General features: G+C 56.6%; 1 protein-coding gene across 3 annotated transcripts; it reads right to left on the bottom strand.

Moving 5' to 3' along the window:
- ZNF385A (zinc finger protein 385A) lies at positions 1 to 20,936 on the bottom strand. Of its 3 annotated transcripts, none has more exons than XM_052641287.1 (8): positions 20,851 to 20,936; positions 14,353 to 14,489; positions 6,689 to 6,799; positions 4,460 to 4,622; positions 2,317 to 2,559; positions 1,798 to 1,967; positions 1,490 to 1,585; positions 1 to 1,338 (listed from the first exon to the last, which is right to left on the bottom strand). In XM_052641287.1, exons 1-8 carry the CDS (start codon positions 20,858 to 20,860, stop codon positions 1,108 to 1,110), a joined length of 1,161 nt encoding a protein of 386 aa, XP_052497247.1. In that variant the 5' UTR covers positions 20,861 to 20,936; the 3' UTR covers positions 1 to 1,107. The 3 variants fall into 3 exon arrangements, with proteins under 3 accessions (XP_052497247.1, XP_052497248.1, XP_052497249.1); XM_052641288.1 differs by lacking the exon at positions 20,851 to 20,936 and adding an exon at positions 15,583 to 15,660; XM_052641289.1 differs by lacking the exons at positions 14,353 to 14,489; positions 20,851 to 20,936 and adding an exon at positions 9,896 to 9,990.
- Between the last annotated feature and the right edge of the window lie 2,250 nt (positions 20,937 to 23,186).

Genomic DNA, 23,186 nt, shown 5'->3' with positions numbered 1-23,186 from the left:
AATCCAGATTTTATTGTCAGGGACTGGGAAAAGGGGAAGACGTGGGTGGGGGGCCGGGGTTGCTACATCGTCAAGCAGAAAGAGTTGTTGTGGAGGGGAAGGCCAGTGGGGCCCGTCCCTCTCCCGGGTCGATGCTGGGAGGGCTGACGATACGGAAAGCACAGGGGGTGGAGGGAGGGAAGGTCACGACCCCGCCCGAATTGTGCAGTGGAGGTGTCTGCGGGGAGGGGACAGCCGTGAGGTCTAGGAGCTGGGATGGGGGAGGCTACAGACTGCAAATCCTGCGGAAAGGGGCGGGGCGGGGGCGAGGCTTCTATTGCTTTTTGCTCACAGTTTTGCGGAAGGCGAGGCGGGGGTGGGCTTGGACTGGACACCCCTTGCCCCCCTTGGTACCCCTTGGGCGATGGGTGCTGGTGAAAAGAATGGAATCCGGACTGGGAAGGAAGAAGGTGAGGGAATGGGTCTATAGGGGCATCTACTTGGTCCCACCCAAATGCCAGAGATGCCCCTAAGTGCTGCCCGTGGGCCCGGCTACACCTGGGCTGGGGCATGATGCGGGGCGGGCACAGTGAGGTTGCAGGCGGTAAAACCAAAGTGCTTATGAGGGACCCAGGATCCCGCCTGCTCCCCTCCCCCTGCAGAGGACAGGGGTGATCACGGAAGCGCTTCAGTTTGGGGGTAGGGGGCGCCGGAGTCCCAGAGTCCGCTTATTGCCAAGAAAATCCATTTCTGCCCCCTGGACCCCGACCATGGCTTGTGAACCCCGTTTTGTGCTAGGTTGGGGGGGAAGGGCTGGATGGACATGGCTTTTGGGAGGGGGGGTGTCTCCAAGGGGGCTCGGGGGTGAGACGGCCCCCCCTTTTCTAGGGGAGAGGGAAGGGCAGGGGGCGGGGTTCCCTGAGATCTGGGGTGTTCCCCCCCTTCTGAAGCCCCCCTCCCCCGCTACCCCTCCCCTTTCCTGGAACCCCGTACCTCGGGGTGGGGGGCAGGGAGAGAGATCATTCAGGGAGTGCCGGGAGGAGGGGCGGGCTGGGCGCCCGGAGGCCTGGGTCCCGGCTGGAGGTGAGGGGGGTTGAATGGGAGGGGGTTCAGGGGTCAGGTTTCAGGTCAGTAGGGGGAGAAAAGAATGGGTCCGTGCGCAGTTCGGATGGGCCCCGGGGCGGGGTGGAGCAGGGGATGGGTGATCGGCGGTCCCTGGAGAAGAGGTGCGGCTGGAGCCGGGCGCAGAGACAGCGGGGAGCCTGCTGCCGCTGCCATCACCGCAGCCACCGCCAGGGGGCTGGGGAGCAGGCCGCCGGCCAGGGACTTGGGCAGTTCCTTGGAGAAAGTCAGCGTGCCCTGCAGGGGGAAGAGGGCGGGAAGGGGAGAGGGAATAGTCATTCTGTGGCCTGGCCAACTCCACCTCTCCCAGGGCGGCCGGCATCCCGTCTCCTCCCCTCCCCCCGCTCGGACCCCGCTTTGGCCAAATCTTCCATCGTCCAGGCCTCACCGCTAGTTCTCCAGCGCCCCTAGGCTTCTTGTGACGGCTCAGTAGCGGGTTGGGCTTCCCGGCCACGCCGTCTCGGTGCCGCCGGCTGGAAATGTGCTGTAAGGACCAGTGCGGGGCGGGGATGGGGGGTGGGGTAGGGGGTGGGCGGGTGCGCACCGTGAGCCACGGGAAAACAGGGAACTCACACCTCAGCACCTGGGCCTGCCCCTTCTGTGGCACCAAAGGGGGACCCTAAGGAAATGCCCTCCCCCGAGCTCCCCCTTAGCAGGTGAACTCCGGAGAATTCTCGCAAAAGGCCTCAGACCCACCTGTTTCAGTTGGACCTCCGAGTTGACCTTGACATTGCAGATCTCACAGTGGAAGGTTCGGTCCTGGGCAGGGGCCTCTGGTTCCCCGGGAGTGGGAGGCCCCAGCCGAGGATAAGCTTTGATGGGGCCCAGTCCACTTCGGGCCTCCAGAATTGTCTTGTGCTTAGTACCTGGAGCCCACAGAGGGCAGGGGGTTAGGGGTGGAGAAAAATTCTCCAGGCCTACTAAGCCTCAAATACCCACATTTCCAATTACAATACTGAGGGGCTGCATCAGGTGTGGGGGTTTGCCAAGCCCCTTGCGGCCCTTTCAAAAGTGGGTCAGGGGAGGGTCACAGTTACAAGAAATAAAGTAGGGAGGGGGTGGGGAGGAAACTGAGGAGGCAAGGGGCTAAGGAATGAGAGAGATGCTTAGGGAGGGAGACAGGCTGGTGAGTCTTAGAGAAAACTGCGGAGCTGGGAGGTAGGGGGCAGTAGCCTGCTGAGGACAGGGCCATGGGGGCTGGGAGGGGAGTCTTACCTTTGTTATGTGCCTCGAGCTGGGACAGGGAGTTCACTGCCACCTTGCACAGAGCACAGTAGAGCAGCCGCTTGGCCTTCTCCTCCTCTTCCTTGCTACCCCCAGGCAGGGAAGCTGGGGCTGGAGTCCCCCCTTCACCCTTGGTTGCACCCTGACCAGTCTCCGGAACGCTGGGAGGGGATGGGGAGCCAGGCTGTTTCTCTGGGGATCCTGGGGCTGGACCCACTCCATTCTCCATGGAAACTGTCATTGGGGGAGAAACATAGGGATCATCCCAGATAGCTTTCAGAGAAGATTCTTTATGTGGAGGAGACCTACCCCCATTTCCTGGAGGGCAGGGGCCCAGGAGTCCCCACCCTGTGACAACATGCATGCACTCATGCCCTGGACCAGAGCCACATGTGGTCCAGCTGCCGCAGGCTGGGTGTGAGACTCCAGTGCCTGGCTCGCTCTCTGTAAGCTGGGAGGCTGACGGGTCCGGACCCACCAGCCTCCCGTTCAGCCAGGGTGAAGCTGGCATCCAGTCTAGCCAGGGTGAGAGGGGCATGGAGCAAAGACTCTCCCCTCCAAGGCCTGCCAGCCAGTCTGGGCTTTCAGCCCGGCCAGCCCCCTCTCAGAGGCCCAGCCAGCCCCCTCTCAGAGGCCTGCCCAGTCCCTGGGGAGGCATGCCAAAGAACTCTAGGAAGGGGCTGAAGCGAGGTGAGGAGAGCCTGGGGGAGACAGACACAGACATGGCGAAAGGGAAACAGAAACAGCAGAACCGGAGAGGCAAGAAACAGGGATGTGGGCTGCTCTATAATTCATGGCTCGATTAAAGATGCACAGGCCCCAGTCCTCAGCGCTGGGTTCTGGCCTCTGCACAGGGGAAACTCAAGCGCTCCCATTCTTGCTCCAGTGGCTGATCCAGTTTCCGGGTCAGGGAGAGGCTGGGGGTGGGAGTAGGGGTGGGGATGGGGGGCTGGTGGGAGGGGACCCCCTCCATCCTGAGCCATGCAGATGTCCATTCTGGGATCTCTGGTCCATCCTGGGATCTTTCTCGTTTTCTCCCCCCTCTCTTCCTCATTTCTGCCATTCTTTATCTCCATCCCAATCTAGACAGCACACTCATATCTCAATCCGGACAGGCCCTCCTGGCTTTCAAAAGCAGGACAGGTTTCCTTACCTCTTTAGAGAGGTACCCTAGGAACTCAGTGAGGTAGTATACATTAAACATTGAGAATGGTGCTAGACAGGCAGTGTTAGCTACATCACCACCATCGTCAGCCCCCTTTGACAGAGACATTACCAAATGAACAGAAGATGTTCAGGCTAAGAAGCAGCTAGAACATAATTAGAACTCAGCTCACCTGCTTGCCCTATCCGTGCATCCCTGAGGACAGTGTGTACGTGTGTGTGTGTGGTGAGAGTGGGGACCTGTTTCCCAGTTCTCATTCTTAGGGTGGGGCAGGAAGGACAGGCAAGGACAAGGAGGACATGGAGTTGCTGAGTCTCCCTAGAGTTGGCCCTGACTGACATCTGATGTGGTAATCCCGGGATGGGGGTGGCTCAGATCTTCCTGTCTTGATAGTCCTTCTTTCTGGTTTCTTGGCTGGGAATATGGTTGAGGATGGCCATCAGCCATGAGGGAGAAAGAATCTCACAGATCTTCAAGTCTCAGTCCCTCATGTCCCCAGAAAGAAAATTCTGGCCTAGAGAGGTCAAAAGATCTACCTAAGATCACCCAGGGAGTTGCCTGGGTTTCCTGGGCTCACTCCTCCCCGGTGGAGCGGGGAGCCTCCGTGGGCAGGCCCTCAGATAGCTTGATTGTTTCCCCTGCTCCTCTGCCCAAGATGAAGGGGCCTTTCCCTGCATTTGATGGTTCTCTTTCTTGAGGAAGTCTGCCAGGTGGCCTCACCCTAGCCCCTCTCTGAGTCACTGGGCAGTGGGGAGGACAGAGAGTGGGGACTCTGCTGAGAGGAGCTGGGGCGGGAGTGGGGGTGACAGGATGGAAATTTTGCATCACTATGTTTGGCTGCAGGACTCACCTTGGGTGGGGGTAGGGTGGGGGCTGAGGAAGAGAGATGAAAGCAAAGGAGAGTTCTGGGAGTGGGGACAGAATGGAGGAGACAAGATCTGTTGAAGGGTGTGGGGGTGTTGGACTTACCTGGACGGGGGGCTACACCATCTCCATTTGGGGGGGTGCTGCCTGGGGGAGCTGGGTCTCCTGGTTCCCGGACGCTGGGCTCTCTGCCTCGGGTCTTGGCAGCCTCGATGCCTTTGACTCTTCGGGCATGGCGATTACCCTTGTAGTGTGCCTCAGCCTGGCTCTTTAGGGATGGAGGAAGAGAAGGGAATCTGAGATCACCTTTCATCTGGGATCTATCAGATCCTGGGGTGGTCTCAGCGGGCTACAGTAAAAGCTCTCCCCACGCCAGGGATATGTAAAGACTTACACCGAGAAGCCCTGATTATTCCTGGGGCTCAGTCACGGGGCACCTCGGTCCCCATCTAGCCCGGGCTCTACCCCACCACCTCACCCAGGGCCTGGCTGCTGACTCAGGCTTCCCACCTTGTCCAGGGCTGAGGGAAAGGGAACTCAACGTCTATGCGTGCTAAGTCACTTCAGTCGTGTCCGACTCTTTGTGACCCCATAGACTGTAGCCAGCCAGGGTCCTTTGTCCATGGGATTCTCCAGGCAAGAATACTGGAGTGGGTTGCCACGCCCTTTTCCAGGGGATCTTCCCGACCCAGAGAAGAGACATAACCCGAGTCTCCTATGTCTCCTGGATTGGCCGGCGGGTTCTTTACCACTAGCACCACCTGGGAAGCCCACTCGCACCAACAGGGGAAATGGGCGGGGCCGAGCAATCCAGCCAGTCTGCATCTCCTTTCTGTGCCTGTGTCCCTGGCCCCAGCATCCAGCTTTGCTGCTTCCACGCTCAAGCTGGAAGTCCCAGGAGCACTGAAGCCTGGGCTCTATCCTGAATACTCCCCCCGGGTCTCATTTCCCCCGAGGCCTCTGTGGACACCCTGGAGGACCCTGGCCCCAAGCCCAGCTCTGGAGACAGAGACAGCAACAGAGACAGCTGTCAAAACAGAGCTGCCTGGTGGGGGGTGGGGGGGGTGGGGGTGAGGGAGGGCAGAAAGAGGGGAGGGCTGCCTATCCCTGGCCCCTGGCCCCTCCAGTCTCACAGTGAGTGGAGCCAGGGTTGGGAGAGGGGGTTCTTGGGGTCAAGGTCAAGGTGAAGTCTAAATCTGAGTTGGTCCTGGCTCCACCCCCACCCTGCGTGCCTCCTCTGCTAAGAATACACAATCCTGGAACCACAAAAACATCCAGACAGGGTAAAGTAGAAATAAAAGGTGTGGATGGGCAGGAAGAGATTGACAGCCCAGGGTGGGGCAGTGGTATGCAGAGTCTGGCAGCATGGTGTGTGTGTGTGTGTGTGTGTGTGTGTGTATATGTGTGTCCTGGGGAGAGAAATAGAACATGTTTTCTTTTCCCCTGCTCAGCAGAATGAGGCTGTGCTGTTTTTCTCCAAAAGCTCTCAGAACCTGCACCCCACAGAGTCCCCTACAGACCCATAGAAAAGGGAGCCTCAGAGGAGGATAATCTGGGAGGCCAGATACATTGGTTCTGACACCTAGGTTTGGGTGGCTTCTCCCATGGGAGACACTTTCCCACAGGAGAGCAGTAGGGGCCAGACCCTGGGTGTGATTTGGAGACAGGAGGAAACCAAGAGGTTAGAGGGAAGTGGGGGGGGTGCTGGGAGGAGTTTAGCAGAGGCCAAGGAGGGCACTGGGCTTCCTGGGTGGCTCAGCAGCAAAGAATCTGCCTGCCAGTGCAGGAGCCTGAGGTTTGATCCCTGCGTCGGGAAGATCCCCTGGAGGAGGAAATGGCAACCCACTCCAGTATTCTTGCCTGGGAAATCCCATGGACAGAGGAGCCTAGTAGCCTTCAGCCCTTGGGATCGCAGAGTCGGACACGACTGAGGGACTAAACGACAACAAGGAGGGTACACAGACTCTGCAGGGGAGCCAGTCATACAAGTCAGCCCTGCACCCAAGACCAGCAGGCCAGAGGCCACGCTCCCACCTGGACACAGATGGCCACCTGTGTTCTAAGAAGTTCTGAGGCAGGAATGCCTCAGTCCCTGAGGGAGGAAGTTATAGGGCACGGGAAGAATGTCTGGAAACATTATGAGTTGAATTGAGTCCCCCAAGAAAGATCTCTGGTCCCTCCAGAGGGCTTCTATCAATCCCGCCCCTCCTGCAGTATCCTCTGAGACCCCTTTAATCCCCACCCCTGACCCAGAGCTCCCAGCCCCCACCCTCCCACAAGATGCCCCGCAGCCCGTTCCGCCGGCCCCACCCACTGGGTGGCTGGGTATCTTACCTGAGAGTTGAAGCGGATCTGACAGACGTTGCAGGAGATGACGGGCCGCTTGTTCTTGAGTAAGGGCCCCCCAAAAGTGTGGGAGAGCACAGCCTTCTGCACAGGGTCCATCTGTGGAAGCAGGCTGGGGTAAGCCAGGGACCCCAGCACAAGCTCATGTCCATCATAACCCCAATGGCAGCAGCTGGGCTGAAACAAAGTGCCCAGAGCTTCCTCCCCACTCCTCAGTGGGCCAGAAGGCCCCGAGCCTCGGTTCCCTGATTCTCTCCCAGCCCAATCTTCATAGCACTGGAAGGGCCCTGAAAGAGCCACTGGCTCAATGCTCCCATTTGACAGAAAGTAGAAGTGGCTTGCCCAAGGTCACAGCGTGCATCAGTAGCAGAGCTGGGACTTGAACCTGGACTCCTGCATCCATCTGTTATACCATGAAGATCGAATCCTGTCACAATGACCTTTTTCCTGAGCTAATCCACCAGAGGCCCACTTAGGAAGTCCCCAGAGCATCCCAGATCCTAGGGCCTTCAGCTAAAGCCTTTTCCGGCCTTTCAACCAAGCCAAGCCAAGGAGACAGATGTTCCCAGCTTCCCGTTTCTGGGCCCCAGGTTGCCCTAACATGCTCACTCCCTGGACCTCTTAAGAGTAGCAGTTTCTAGAGGGAGTGAAAGAACTCAGGCGAGAGTAGGTGGATCCAGTGACTAACGGGGAATAAGGGGAAGCTAAGAAGCCGGGCTGGCCTGAGGAAGCCCAGGCATCTTCTGAACTCCCTCTCTCTGGTCACAGGGCTTCTAGGGCAGGGCTGTGGGGCTGGGCGGGATTAGGAACGGCCTCTGCCCCCACCCTGGATCAGCAGATGTCTTTGCAGTGTCCTGCCAAGAGTTCACATGAGGAGGGAAGAAGATGGGAGTTTCTCTCTGAGGCTTTCTGCTATCAGGGGATGAAGCCAGGGGCCCAGAGGCATGAAAACTGCCTCGCTGCTCTTCCTCCTCCCTTCTGGCCCCTCAGTGGCCAGGGAGAGGCGAGCCTGGAATGCAGTTGAGGTTGTGCAGGACTGGGTGATCTTTCATAAGCTTAGAACCAAATGAGAGCTGAAACCTTATCTCCTATGATTAAGTGGACAAAAACGTTGCTGGAGACGGGGGGTCCATAGCTCCTTAGGCGAGGCCCTCCCTGTGCCCAGGTCTTCATGATTCCCAAGGAGGCAGTGGTGAGAGACAGGAACACGGAGCAAGGTGAAGAAGGTGGTCTGGAGGGCCCACACATCCTGGCTCCTCTCTGCTCCCCTCAGTTGTCTCACTGGCTGCTTGGGGTTAATGTCAAGAAAGGGGCTTCTGCATCCCTGTGAAATAGGCCACCCCACTTGGCAGTAGCAGAGGCAGGAACCAGGTTCAGATAACCAGGCTGACAGACAAATGTCCATTGCCTGGCCTGCCCATGGCTGGAAGCAGCCCCTCTCAGTGGCTTACTCTTCACCTCCTGGAATCCTAGGTCCTTTTTGGGGAAAAGCCAAACAGGGGAAGACTGGGTGTGTCTGTGTGTGTCTAGGCAGGCTATGATCAATCTGTGCAGGGGTGGAGTGTGAAGGCGTGTCACGTGCTGTGTGTACATCATTTATGGATCAACATTTCTGTGTCGGGGGCTCTGCTGAAGCCATGAATGGTCAGGTTGTGCAATCTTCAGCTGTGTGTTTATCGGTGTGAATGTACGATGTGTTTGGCAGAAAGATAGACAGACCAAGTTGGAGACAGGCTTTAATCACAAAGAGGAGACATGTGACTGCACTCGACTCTCAGCCCCTAGCCGACAGTCCTCCCTAATCAGGGACCCCCAACCCTGCCCCAGGGATCCCCGCAGCTCCTGGACGTCCTCACATGCTGGGTGGGGAATGGAATTCAGCCCAAACAGAAACCCAATCTGGGCCAGGAAACCTAAGTCAAAGAAAACTGTAGGGAGAGAGAAGTGGGAAGGAGAGGGGGACTCAGAGGCCCTGGGTTCTGTCTGTGCCCCACCCAGCACCTCAGCCTGCTCCCCAGGGTGGCTGAGAACCAGTGCCCCGAGGATGACCTGGGAGTTGACCGTCCCAACATCCATCCCCTGCCAACAGTCCCTCCCCCGGTTGGGTCCTTCCTGCAGGGCGAGAGCCTTTTCCTTTGCACACCCCACTCCTCAGGTTTAAGTCCATGAACACCAGCTAAGGGTGGGGGTAAGTAGAGAAGAGGGCAGCAACCCAGCCAGGTGGGTCCTTCCCACCCTGTCCTCCGGGAAGTGAGGAGACACCGGGCTGAAGGTGAAGGCTCCTGGGCCCAATCCTTGCGCAGGTGGAATGTGAACCACTGAAGTGCTGCTCCAGGCCAAGGTCAAGAGGCCCTGGTGACCTAGATGAGGGCTCTCTGGGGAGGGTGGAGGCTAGCATCTCCCAGAGCCCATTCCACTCCAGAGCCCCTTCCCTAGGATTTTGGCCTAGACGCTGTCTGGAAAAGTCCACAGAACAGTCCCCTCCCACCTGCCCTCCAACAGCAGACATGAAAGGGAATCGCTCCTCTAAGCTGGGGCAAAATGAATCAGGAAGGGCAAGGGGGAGGGAAGGGGGAAACCAGATCAGGAACACGAGGGGGGGCGCTCTGATTATATTTCCTTCCATTGCCCTTTATCTGATGGCACCACTGCCCCTGTTTGACCACCCCACTTCCCCATCCCCCCCAAATAAAGACAAAAAGGGAAAGGGGTGGAATCTCGGGGATGGGGAGACCTGAGGGGCAGGAAGGATGAAATAGGAAAGAGAAGGGGCTAGAGGAAGGGGCTAGAGGATGTCCAAAGAGCAGGTGGAAGCTGGTGGGGGAGGGATGCTAAGAAGAGGACTAAGGCTGAGATGGGGTCAGGGCTGCTTTAGGGATCTGAGCAGCGGCGTGGCAATCGGAGGGTAGGTGTAGGACCTGATGGGAAGTCTTAAGATTTGGGGGACTTCGAGGATCTGAGAAACAGAGGCCGGGTATCCAGTATGGTGGCAGCAGGCTGCGGGGCGCCAGATGGGATCCGGAGATTGGTTAGGGCCGCGCCGGTCGTGGGGGATGGGCCGGATAACCCGAGGACCAGGCGGAGAGGTAGGGAGTCGGACAGGGGCGAGCGGGCGGGGATTGCGGGGGGGGGGGGGCGGGGGGGCGCTGCGGCAGCGGCGGGGGCCAGGGAGACAGGAGGGGCCGGGTGGCTTACCCTGCGGGACCCCGGGGGACGCGGCTCCATGGCCCGGGTTGGTGGACCCGGGCGGGGAGGCCGAGCCGGGCCGGGCCGGGCAGGCCGGGGACGCGGCGCTCGTTGCCCGGGTGGCTCGGGGCTGTGCGGCCGGGCCGGCCGGGAGAAGGGGAGGCGGCGCCGGCCCGGCCCGGAGCCCGCCCCAGAGGCGGGGCCGTGGGAGGGCCAAGCACGGGGGCGGGGATAGGGAGCTCGGGAGGGATAAAGGGGCGCTAGAGCGAAAAGAGGACGGGGTGTCCATGTCCAGACACTCGTTCCAGGAAGACCTGGTCCTGGTGAGCGGCATGGGCCAGACGCCCCATTGGGCTTCCTCCACTGGGGACCTTGCTGGGGCTTATATCCCTACCAATCCCATAGCCGACCCTGTTTCTCTAGCTTGGACCTTTCTCCTTTCTCTCACCCCTTCCACCCTCGCTCTTCTGCTAACAGCTTCTCTTTCGAGTCCACAGACGACCCTTCTCCCGCTCCCTCTGCACACCGCCCCCGTGTCCCTTTTACATGTCACTTCCCCTGCTAGGGATGGGAGACGGAGCCCCGGTACCCAGGTGCCAGGCAGTGCTCTCCTAGTGACTCCTCTGGATGGTGGAGCTGGGGTCGCCCAGGGCAGAAGCGACCTCAGACTGGGGACATCATCCCTAACCTCTTCCCACCTGCTCCGCTCGCCCGCCACCTGCTGGAGAACCAGCGTCCCGAAGAGCTTATGCTTCGTGCACTTGCTGCTCTCTGGCGGTCGAATAGGGACAGCACTGGGGGATGAGGGCCAGGAGGGCAGAGCAGCCCACTCCCCCAAACACTTCCTTATCCTTTTCTGGATAAATCCTAGGAAATTCCGGCTCTCTCATCTCTGGATCTCTTCCCCTCTGTTCCACCTAGGGCCGAGAGATGAGCGAAGCAGGGGCCAGGAAGCAGAGAGAGAGAGTCTGTCTTTGGGAGACAGTGAGGGATATTCAAGGGCAGAGGGATGAGTAATGCAGGGAGGGGTCTAAAGAGTAAGAACTACCGGAGTAGGAGAGATCTGGAAGTATTAGAGCAGCGAAGGGGAGACTCTGCCATGAATAATAATATCACCACCACCATCTAATGTTGATTGAGCCCTTGGAATGTGCCAGCCTGTGGACTGAGCTCTTTGCATGGATTATCTAATTTAATCTTCACAACCACTATTGGAAGTAAGTACTATTATTATCTTCATTTTATAGATGAGGGAACTGAGGTTTAGAGAGGCTAAATAATTTGCCCAAGGTCATAAGCTAGTAAGTGGCTGAACTGGGATTTGAATTTAAACCTGGGCAGCCTGACTCCAAAGCCCTGTACTTAACTGCTGCACACCACTGCCAAGGCCTGTCTGCAGCTTTTCTGCAGTCCTTGTTCCCCTGCAGAATTTGACACTATTGATGCAGCCTGCCACACACTCTCGCTTGGCTTCTTCAGCTCAACAAAAACCCAATTCTGTCCCCACCCCCTCCTGTGGCTCCTCCATTTCCTTTGCTGGAGCCTCCTCCTGTTACCACTGCCTAGTTCTGCATATTCCCCAAGGCTTGGGCCTTGGCCAAACTACCTTTCTCTCTCTGATCATCTATAAAATAAAAACAATAGAAATAACATAATAATCATAGCAGCTTACCTTGAAAACTTACTTCATGCTAGGCATTATGATTATGTAATACAATTCTCACAATAACTTGTGAGTTGGTACTATTGCTGTCTTATTTTACAGCTGATAAAATTGAGATTCAGAGTGGTTAAGTAATTTGCCTAAGTCACACAGCCAGTACTTTCAGAACATCAATTTGAAGCCTGTCAGTCTGATGCCAAAGTTGGTGTTGCTCAAAACCTGGTCACACTCTCTCCAAGCTTATCCATGCTCCTGGCTTTAAATGGCTTGTCCCCATGAGAGGCCGTGGAACCATGAACCCAGGGAGTCAGAAACCTGGGATTATCCAAGTGAATAGACTAAGTAGCTTTGTGACCTTGGGCAAGTTACTTAACCTCTCTGGGTCTGTGTTTCCTCATCTATAAAATGGGGACAAAGGGGACTTTCTTTCCTGGATGTCCAGTGGTGAAGACTCTATGCTCCCAATGCAGGGGACATGGGTTTGATCCCTGATTGGGGAACTAAGATCCTGCATGTTGCAGGATGTGGCAAAAAATAAAAAATAAATGGGGACAATGATGGGAGACCTGAGGTTAAGTGTCAGTCAGGTATGCAGATTGCGGGGAAAGTATTCTCAGCACCTTCTGCTCCAGTCACACCCAATCAATTGCAGTTTCTCAAATGCTCTTTTCTAGTCCTTGTTTCAGTCTGGAATATTCTCTGAGGCCCCTTTTTAAATCCTACTAATACTTCTTCAAAGCCCAAATCATAACATCAATGCTCCAGCTTCAATCCCTTTTTCCTCCACTATTTTGGGCTGCCCTACAAGCTGCATGCCTCCAGCACAGCTCTTCTCACACTATAGGGTAAATGCTAACTTGTTATCTTTCCTACTACACTGTGAGCTCTCCAAGCAGACTGAGTCGTGTGTCCCTGACACCCGGTACAGTGCCTGGCACAGAGTAGGTGCTCAAAAATTTTTTCATTCAATTGAATTTTTGTGACTGTCTCTTTTGCCATATTTCAAACCCTTCCTCTGCTTTGCACTGTAGATCATTTCATGCACATCTATACTTCTTCCCTGAATATAAGCATCTTTAGGACTGGAGCATGTTATATTTACCCCCATATCTCCATCATTTCTAGGACAGGACTCTGCTTATAGTCACTATCAGTTTTCTTGTCTGTAAAACAGGGATAAAATGGCAGCTACCCCATAGGGTTGCTATAAAGATTGAGATATGAAAAACGCTTTGTAAACGGCAAAGTGCAATGCAAATGTTGATTTGGATTCCTGAGAAGAGGTTGGAGGGAACAGCAGGTATAAAGAGAACTCTTTTGGAGTTAGATGCTCTGCATTCAAATCATACCTTAGGCACGTACTGTGTCAACTTAGATACATTCCTTCAGGGCCTTAGTTTCTGTCTTCCTATATGTCAAACTGGAATAATAGTGTCTACTTTGTTGGGTAGTGATGAAGATTAAATGAGATCACATATAAAGAAACATCTACTGGTCAGGACTCGCTTTTTCACTGCTGAGGGCCCAGGTTCAATTCCTGGTTAGGGAACTAGGATCCCATAAGTCACCCAGTGTGGCCAAAACAACAACGACGACGATGACAGAACCATTTACTGCAGTGCCTGATGCATAGTTGATGCTCAATATGCTCATAACTGGATATGGTTTGATGGTGGGTTACTTGAGTTGAATAAAGCTGAACTTTCCCCAAACTTTTAGCTCCAGCCAACTCTCCAGGCCCCAAGTTCCAACTGTCTGTTGGACATTTTTGGCTCAATGTCCCACCAGTCCACCAACTCACCATGTCTTCAAGTGAGTTCAGCAGCCTCACCCCAGGCCAGCCTCCTCCTCCGACCCCCTGCCTCTGGCAAGGTAACTTCTTTCTCTCGGTCACCGAGGCCCGAAACCGGGAGTCATCCTTGACTCATCCTCTCTCTTCTCCCCCGATTCCCAAACCCTGGTTGGTCACCGTACCCTGTGAACATTTCCCTGGAAACACCTCACCCCTCCCCCTTCCCCTGCTCACTCTGCTGCTGTCATGGGCCTAGTCTGGCTCTCCAGGCTCCCCTGCAGGCTCTGGACAGCACCTTGTTTACAGTCAGTACTCCCTTTTCTTATCTGTAAAAGGAGGGTAAAATGGCAGCTACCCCATAGGGTTGCTATAAAGACTGAGATATGCAAAATGCTTTGCAAACCTCAAAGTGCAATGCAAATGTTGGTATTGCAGGGCCAGCCTCCTGACTGGCCACTGTCCTCCAGCCTTTGCTCTCTTCCCTCCTGCCCCACTCACCTGCCTCAAACACTGCTTCTCCAGCTCACTCTCCTGACCAAGAATGGATAATGTCTCCTTATTTCATATAGTATTAAATCTAGACAACTTAGCTGGCCCTTCAAGCCCTACCGCACTAACCCTCCCCTCGCCAACAGTGGGCTCCAGAGAGATGGAGCTTACAAACAGGCTGCCTATGCCCTTGTGGAGTCTCTCTTTCATCTCCTTGTCGTCACTGCCCCCAGTCTAGGTCTCATGACTTCTCTCGATGGTGGACTGAATGAGATGATTCACATAAAACACCCAGCACAGTGTCTGGCCCGTAGCTGAACTTCAGTGATTATTAGCTATTATGGATATTGTTGTCAATAGTATACCAGAAAGTCAACGATGCTTGTTATTGACTAGAAGTGAGGGATGGGGCCCTGAGATAAGGAATTAGACAGAATAGGAGAAGGCAGGGATGGATCCGAGGGAGAGAAGGAGCCGGGTGGCAGGAGGGTGGCGAAGGCAGACAGGCAGGTTGCTACTCACAGCGCTGTAATTGCTGAAGAGGCCCAGAGTGGGTGCCGGCTCCAGTGGGAAGGGCAGGATCTGCTTGAGGTCCAGTGGGGGCTGCATGATCGGGGGCTGCCGTAGCAGAGGGAGGGGCCCTGCCCGGCTCAAGCTGCCTAAAGGGCAGAGAAAACATTATGTCGGGCAGGAAGACTGACACTTGGGAGCCCCACCCAAGCCTGGCAGTCCCAATCCCCAGCTGGGGCCCCCAAACTCAGAAGTGCGACCGACCCCCATCACACACACTTCCCCCTGCTGACTGGCTCCGGAGCAATGGAGCAAGGTGCCCTGTGGGCCTGGGGGAGGGTGCAGATCTGTGGTTCTTCCCTTCGGGGTGATTTTCACTTCCCCCTTCTCCAGCCTCCCTCTGCCAAGACCTTCAGGCATTTTACAAACCCAGGAAGATCACAGGCCTTATCTGCAGGCCGCCTGACAGACCAGCAGGACTGGGAGTCCCAGACCCCTGGCCACTCCCTTCTTCTGGTTTTGCTGTCCCCCAGGGGATCCCAAAGGCTTACCCCAGGGAGAACAGTCAGGTGAGTGATTCATCCCACTGCTTAGAGGGGAATATTGAGACCTGGATTTGAAGGAGGGCTGCTGAATCTTTCAGGCTCCCCAAAGAGTTATGATTTTGTCCCAATTGTAATTCATAATGAACTGTCGACGTCCGGGGTCAGCGAGTGGCATTTGCTCTGGGAGGCGGGCTGCCTGGCACCATTCTCAGAGCCCCTTCTCCCAACTGGTCTGTCTTCCCCAGGCACCTCTGTTGGTCGCTGCCGGAATGTTCACTCCGGCTCTGCAGGAGGAACTGTGACCGGCCTCTGGGAGGGGAATGCCTGGGTCTGACCCCAAGGGGAAATGAAAGTCCAGGCCAGCCACGCCACTACCCTCCCTGAAACCTTCTCCTCCCCCAGAGCCATGGGAGGAGCCCTGCCAGGCTCCACGGGGTGGTCCCCAAGGCCCTAAGGACCCCTCTGAGCTTCCGCTGGCCCAGCTCCTTTCTGCGATCTCACTGTCCACCGGTCAGGGAACTCTGGCTGCCCTTCACGGCTCCAGCAACCCCCTGCCAGCACCAGGGGTTCCCAGGAACAAAGGCAAACCCAGGAGGCTGCAAGCTTAGCCCCGTCCTCCCTTGACCTCACTGGGGCAGAGGGTCCCCCCTCACCCGGATCCTTTCCTGCTCCCTTCAGAGACAGCCCCCTTTCATACCTTCAGTGTCTGGTGCCCTCTGCCCCCAGGCAGTGGCCTGGCCCTGGCCCCCCAGGGGCCTGGGCCTGACAGCGTCCCCTTCCCTTGGTTCTGCCCCCTGCCCCCTCCCTTGCCAGCCCCCACCCCCAGTCCAGTCAGTAGAACCAGCCAATCAGAGTCCTGGAAAAGTGGGGCAGAGGGGAGGGCGGGGGAGCAGGGATTAGGGGAATCAGAGGCAAGAGGGAGGGGGTGGGGAGGGCTCAGGCACAGCTGGGGGCAGGGAGCTGGTCCAGGAAGGTTGGAGGGGTCTGCCTTTTTCACCCACTGCTATGACTGCGTGGTGGCCAAGGGGCCTGAGGCTGAGAGGGGTCAAGGCTGCTGGGAGCTTGGGCGGCAGACGTGTAAGGGCTGAAGGAGAAGGGCGGGATGCTTAGCCTTGGCCCTTGGGCAGCTGAGGGTCTGTAAGTCATGTCCATTCTCTCCTCACCTCGAGGTTGAGAGGGGGTAGAGGGGCAGAAGAGAGATAGACAGGCAGATAAAAGTGAGTGAGAGAGAACGGGAAAGACTGACAGAAGCAGAAGTAGGTGACTGAGACAAGGGACACAGACGCCTGGAGAGAAGAGGATAGGGGACAATGGAGAGGCGAAGAGAGTGAGATGAGGGGGAAGCAGAATACCACAGGACGCTGGGCACAGAGCTAGGGACAAGGGCAGAGAGGCCAGAAAACAGAGAACGAGAGAGGAGAAAGAGGGAGGCACAGGCTGATGTGGTGGGCCGACCGCCTCCCCTTCCCCTCTGTTCCCCCTGTGGCTTCTCCCTTCTGTGCCCACCCCCTCCTGCCTGGCACACAAGGCCAGGGCAGCCTTAACGAGCCCCGGGCGGCATCAGGAATGGTGAGAGAAACCTGAGCGCTCCCAGAGTCCCCGGCACCCAGCACCCACCCCGAGCAGCTGGTTAGGGGCTGGCACTTGCCCCGGCCCCAGAGAGGGCAGCAGCTCAGCTCCCTGACCCTTTCCCTGGCTCAAAGGGACCCTTACACCCAACTCAAAGGAGACAGGTGAGTTCCGCAAAAGGCAACAGAAAAACAAATATATCCAGGCATTCTGAGTATTAGCACATTTCATCTCTGAGGGAACCATTCTATGCAGTAGTTAATACTAGGTTTTAACCATTTGACATATGAAGAAACTGAGGCTCAGAAGAGTTACAAAGACTTGGTTGATGTTACACAGCCTGTAAGTATCAGGGCTGAGATTTCAATGACGATCTGTCACCCTCTGTAGCAAATTCTTCCTCTGCTACAAAACCCCAAAGTGCTCCCGTCTAACTCTGAATTCAGCAAAGATATGAGCAAGGCTTCCATCTTGTCCAAGGAGAGGAAATGGAGAACAAGTTCCATGCACCTCCTGGGGCTGGAGGAAAAGAGGTATCCACCACTTGGTTCCCTCTGGCCAGTAACTCATCTTTTCCACTGACATGAGCCCAAGGGTGGGGGGAGGGAAGAGGAAGTGGGAGGAAGGAACTAAGGATGGAGTGAAGTGAGGAGCCCAAATGGACAGCTAGAGATTCATGTGCCTGGGTCCACTCCACTGAGATCTGGGGTGGAAGAGGGGCAGACGGCAGCTTATGGACCCAGTGAACAGAAACAGGCCTCTCGGTCTGATAGCCCAAGCCTCAGTCCTTTCCTCTCCTTCTTGGGAATAATCACTTTACTAATAACTTGCCACTTTCTGAGGGTCCACTGTATGCCAGGCACTGTACATACACGCCTCCCTGTGGATGGCTCCATTGCTCTCTAGCTGGGTGACTAGCTTGTTTCCCAAACTCTCTGTCTCACTTCTCCTTTATCAAAAGAGAGCAATGCGTTGTGGAGTTTTTGAAAAGATAGAACAAATCCATGTACAGTGCTGGCCTGCCACAAAGAAAGCTCAATAAATGTTTGCTAAATAAACAAATCCTCATCTTTTAGATGATGGCCATCGATCAGAGAGGGGGAGTTACTTGACCAAGGTCACACAGCTAGTGAGGCATTTGAATCTGGATGGCTGGCTCCAGACGGGGCTTTCAGGCACCACACTTTACTAGGGGTGGAAGAGGGAGGGGCAAGAATATAAAGAGGGCTTCGCAGGAGGAAATGAAGCAGGAAGTCTGGGCTCCTGATGGCTGGTTAGGTGAGGGCTTCAGGGGGGTTTGGAGGAAGAGGAGGTGGACAGCAAATCGGAGTGTGTATGTGTGCGCTAGTGCACAGGACTGTGGGCGTGCACACCATGTCAGGCAGGGCAGGGAGGAGCTGGGGCCTGGCTGGGACAGGCCACTCCAGAGGGAGACTCATTAGAGTAATTACCTCCAGCAGATAGAGCCCCACCCAACTCTGCTGGGAGAAGCCAAATGCTTTATTAAAGACTGTTCCCAGCCAGTTTAGGGGGTGAGGTCTCGGTCCCTTGGATGCATGTCCATCTGCCCATTTCTGCGCCCGACCTGGCCCTAGGCACTTTGATCTTGTTCAGGTTTCCCCTCCAGCACTAATCCACGACCAAGCCAGGTCAGACTCCTTCCATCCCACTCAGGGCTGGTGTTTTCCTTCCTTTCTTCCCCAGAAACTCTGACCAGGTGGGAGTCCCAGCCCTGGACTCTCTTAGGTGGGCCTGGGGCCTGAAGCTCCTGTGGCAAAGAATGGGAGTGTCTGCCATGAGCTGGCTCTGGGAGTGGCAGTGTCTGGTAGGAACAGGATCCAGGAAGGGTGCTAGGGTAGGGCTGCAGGTTAGTGTTGGTCTGGAGATTAGACCGGGATGAGAGTCAAATCAGAGAGAGGATTTGGGGTTAGGGTGGCAAATGTGTTAGGGCCCATGGTTGTGAAAAACAAGGGGTCAACACTGTGTTAAAGTGGGAATTATGCTCTGGGGTCAAAGGAGAAATGAGATTGGCATCTGGACTTGAATCTCATCTCTAATCCATTTTTTTCTCTTTAGGCCTTTTGGTCTCTTCTAAACCCCAGACATTTTTAAAACTAGGGGGTTCGGGGGGAGAGCCTGGAACCGCTGGATCTCACTTTCTTGACCAGCTGTCAGGTATCTGTCTCCTGCTTCAGTTTCCCCTGTCTTGGCAGGAGGCAGGCTGAGTGCTGGGAAGGCTTTGAAGTCAGAGATGAAAGCAACAAGGGGATGATTATGAACAACTACTCAAAACATCATCCCTAATAACCCTGGGGTGGATGTGGATGGGGGCAGGGCCTAAAGGGAGGAGGTGGCCAGGAAAGGAAGAAGGAAGACCCCTGGAAAATTTTCCCCAGCCTGACTGGAAAGGCCTCCTTCAATGCCCCTAACCCCCATAACACCACACCAAGGGCCCAGTTGCAGAGGAGCATAAGAAAAGCTCAGAATAGGGAACCTGAGCCCAGAGTCACCACCTTAAATCTGGGCCCACAGTCTAGTTCTTGAACAGGCAGGCTGGGCCGCGCCTGCTGGGCAGGACACCCACACACAGCTTCAGTGGACCTCAGCATTTAGAACCTGAAAACCTTAGAATGGGCCTCAGGCCCAGCTGGCAGCTTCCTCCCTCCTTCTTTCCTTGTCTAAGAGAGCTAGGTGTGTGGCCCACCAGGCTTCCCACCGGTCTATGGGCTTGGCACAAGGAGAGAGTTAATTACTGTGTCTGTCCTCAGGAAGATGTGGTGGGGGTCCAGTTGGTGGCCCCAGGCATTCCTCCTGTGGTGGGGTCTTGGTCTGGTACTAGCAGAGGTCCTCTCCAGGGCCTACTGACCAGGAGAAGCACAGCTCCAACTGGTCTGTCCCAGACAAGCGTGATGCTGCCTCTGGGGTTCGTGCCCAGGGTGGGGCCAGGGTGTGGGGGATTGCACAGGTTGGAGGAATGTGGAGCCTGTGCTCTGGGGACCTGAGTCCAAGTGTGTTGGTGGGGGTCACACAAGGGTAGGGATTGTCTAGATGGGAGGGGAGTCTCTTCCCTGCTAGAGATCCTCTTGGGAAGGAAAGCAAGCAACCAGTCATTCGTGCCTCCGTTGGCTCATTCATTTAATGGATTTGATGGAGTACCAGGTGGAGGGAGGCAGACATGGAGTGGTGAGAATGAGGAGATACACGAGGGGGAGAGAAAGAGATGGAAGGAGGGCAGAAGGGAAGAGAGACCCCTAGTGGGAGTCAGTAGGGGTCAAGCCAAAGAAGAAAAGCAAAAGAGCCAAAGAGGCACCAGCAGAGGGCTGAGGCGGGAGCCAGGCCAGCCCTGGAGCGCCAGCATGGAGCCAGGTGTCCCCGGTGGGGGCAGGGAGCCCACAGGTGCCTGCCCTGGTGGGCAGTCTCCCATCACAAACAGGGGCCAGGAACCGGCCTAGCCAGGGCAGGGATCAGAGATTAGAGGACAGAGCACAGTAGTCCACCGCTAGGCTATTGTGGAGGCAGGGGCCTGGAGCCGGGATTTTGAGAGTCCTCTCCTCCCCCACTCGGGGCTCCCTTCCCATGTAGGTCATGAGGCTGGGGTGGTTGTGGTTGAAGGGATGGCGGAGCCCCGCGGGAGGCTCCCTCCCCCATCCTGATGCTCTCCGTTGCCCCTTCCTCTGAAGGTGCCCCTCGGCCCAAGGCAGGGGTGGGGGTAGGGTGGGGGAGGAAGGAAGAAGAAGGAAGCCGGGAAGGAAGGGCCCGGGCCGCCAGAGCTGGGAGAGAGAGGGGCAGGTCCCGGCGTGTTGGGGCAGGATCCTGCGGAGGCAGGATCCGAGCTGCAGGGGCCCTGGGATGGACAGTTTTCCCCTCTGCCTCTCCCCAGACCCCTTATCTTCAGCCTTCAGGTTCCCACCTCCCACCACACACACCTCGAAACTACACCCACCATCTTCTCCCCTCACCCGCCCCCCCACTTCCTCCTTTCCCTCTTATCCTGGGCTCAGAAGGGGGTCGGAGTGTTTGAGCTAAGGGTGGGGGAAGGCGCTGGGGTGGGGGGGGGCGGGTCAGAACCTTTCGCTCAACTCCACCAGGCCAAGGCCAGCCCCCTCCCCCAGCCGCTCGTAGACAGTCATATAATATTCATGAGGCTCATGAATACGCAATGTGCTCATTGTGGGGCTGGGGTCTCACTCGGCTCTGCCTCCCCCTTTACCATTCCCAGGATTACCGGGAGAAGAAGCGGTAGTTTGGGGAAGGAGGGGGCCCCAGATGTGGGGCCAGATGAAGGGGGAGGGGGGAACCGGTTGCTGACGGGCGGCCGCAGTCACCGCGGTGCGCGAGGTTGGGGGGTGACCTACTGAGAGGGACCCAGGAGCCTGGAGCCGCAGAGCCCACTCACCGAGGATCATGCTGGGGACCCAGGCGCCCGGGGGTTCCGCGTCGCTCTGTCCCGGGGGCCGTTCTGGCCGGGCTGGGGGTAAGGGGGGTGGAGTCGGGGGAGGAGCAGAGGCCGGCCGAGGCGGAGCGGGGGCGGAGCCCGCAGCAGGTGAAGACGGGAGGAGGGGGGACCCGGGCACCCGGGGCTCCAGGAAGGGGCGTCCCGGCGGCTCCTCGCCCTCTCCCGCGTTCTCTTCTACTTGTCGCCCCTGAGCCTCCTGGATTTACGGTGACACTGCAGCCAAGGCTTGGGGAACAAGAATCTAGAGGACGGTGTGTGCTGACACAGGAAGCTGGAAACTAAGATGCCTGGGATCCCGGGAAGGGCTGAGTCTGAGGGCGCGAAGTCTAGCCATGGATTGATACGGGGTGGGGGTGGGGTGCCTAAATACTGTGGGGAGGGATGGGGCCAGGGTGGATGGGACACCTGAATCCTCTCCAGAGTGATGGACTGGGCAGAAGTGGAGGGTGGGGGCAGAGAATGTTTGGGTCCTCGTTTCTCTGGCTCTGCAGCAGGATGCCTGGGGGCTGGGTCTCAGGGGTGAAATGTGGGGTTGAAGATGGATCCCCGGTTAATCTCTGGCTGGGATCTGAATGCCTAAGTCCTAGGGAAGGTCTGAGGGAAGAGACTGCAATCAATGGACCCAAAGAGGTGGAAATAGATGCTTGCAACTGAAATCATTAGGGCAGCCAGAGGTGACAGGAGATCCAGAACTGAGGCTCAACCTTGTAGATATGGCCTGGATTGGTGTGGGGATGGGAGCGTCTATCCAGGGCCTTCCCCACTAAGGTGAGCTTGGGCTAGAGAGGCCTGGTGGGGGGTCTTTGATAAGGTGGAGGAGAGGATGGAAGATAGAACAGACTGTATGTGCTGGTGAGAATGTGGGGGTGGCAGGGCAGAGTAGAGGACACTATATTCTAAGCACCAACAGGATGTATTCTAAGGCAGGCAACTTGGACAGCAGCATGAGGCTGGAGCCTGGGAGTCTTCGAGGTGTCTGGAAAAGATGCAGCTGCTGCAGCCTGGACCTGTCTGTACCTGCCCCAGGAGGGTGGGCAGGAGGATTTCCCAGAATGCCAAGCAGCCAGCTTCAGGCCAGCCCCAGCCAGAGGGAAAGTAGGTGTGACTAGGAACTAGAACACTTGGGATTTAGGGAGCGTGGAGGCGGGGAGGCAGAGGTCGGGAGGAGGGTGGGGGGGGGGGACTGGCGTCTTGGAATAGTCTAGAAAAGAGGAAGAGGACTGGAGCGTAGCATTCCTGGGTTCTGCAGGAAATTTAGGACTATATGGCTAATTAAGGTACAGGAAGTTTAAGTTCCTGTTTCTGGGCCTCAGCAGTTTCTTGTCCTCACCCCACTGATCTGGTTTGAAAAAAATATCTGTTTCTTTACCTGCTGAGATGCTCCAGCTCAAGGGCCAGTGAATTCTGGGGGTCCTAATGCCTTGGTCTTGTTCTGATCCAGAGGCCCAGAGATCTAGGGAGACTGTGGCTTTGTGCCTCAATCTGACCTTGGGGGAGGAGGTAGGTCTCCTAGCCCATCAGAGTTTGTCCTTGTGGTCCAGATCCGACCTACCACCATGCTGTTCCAGCCTCGTATCACCAAGCTTGCTCTTCCCAGTTCTTGTTATCCACCCCCAACACACATATACTCCCGCCTTGCCTCTTGCTATTCTTTCTCCTCCTGGGCAGACTCCCGAGCAGACTAGAGTCAGCATCAGACATAGTTGATTAGTGATAGAGACCCCTTTGCCCTCAGCTTTGTCCACCCTCCCACTCTGTACCCCCCAGGACCCTGAGTTAGAGGGGTCTCAGAAGGGGGGTTGCTTAGCTCGCCAAGGGGAGGCAGCTGGCTGGAGGGCGGGGTGACCTTGCAGGCAGCTGGAGGGGGGCAGTGTGAGGGGTGAATTCATTATTGATGAGCCCTGCACCCCGGGCTACTAATGAGCCCAGGCCGGCTGCTCTAATTGATGTCAAGAAACTTGAGACCCCCAGATCATCTTCCCGCTTGCCAGCTGCCTCTCCTAAGCCCCCTCCCCCTTACGCGCCCCCAGCTGCTCTGTTCCCGTCCCAGGCCTCCTTTCCGTCTCCACTGACACAGACAGGGCTAGGGCTTGGGCCTTCCCCTACTCTCTTGTCTCTCTGCATCACTCAAGTCTCAAGATGAGAGGCAGACATGCTTTGGAGGAGCTGGGAGATTCAGAAGGCAAAACTTGCTGGGCCACATCTGCAGCACTTCTGAGCCCAGGGAATTCCTACCTTGTATTGTGCCTCCTTGAGAGAGACCCTGTCATTCTCAG

This window comes from Budorcas taxicolor, chromosome 5, assembly GCF_023091745.1.
Source record: "Budorcas taxicolor isolate Tak-1 chromosome 5, Takin1.1, whole genome shotgun sequence".
Lineage (NCBI taxonomy): Eukaryota > Metazoa > Chordata > Mammalia > Artiodactyla > Bovidae > Budorcas > Budorcas taxicolor.
The sequence above is the reverse complement of the archived record's forward strand: the minus strand, read 5'-3'. Positions and strand labels throughout refer to the sequence as shown.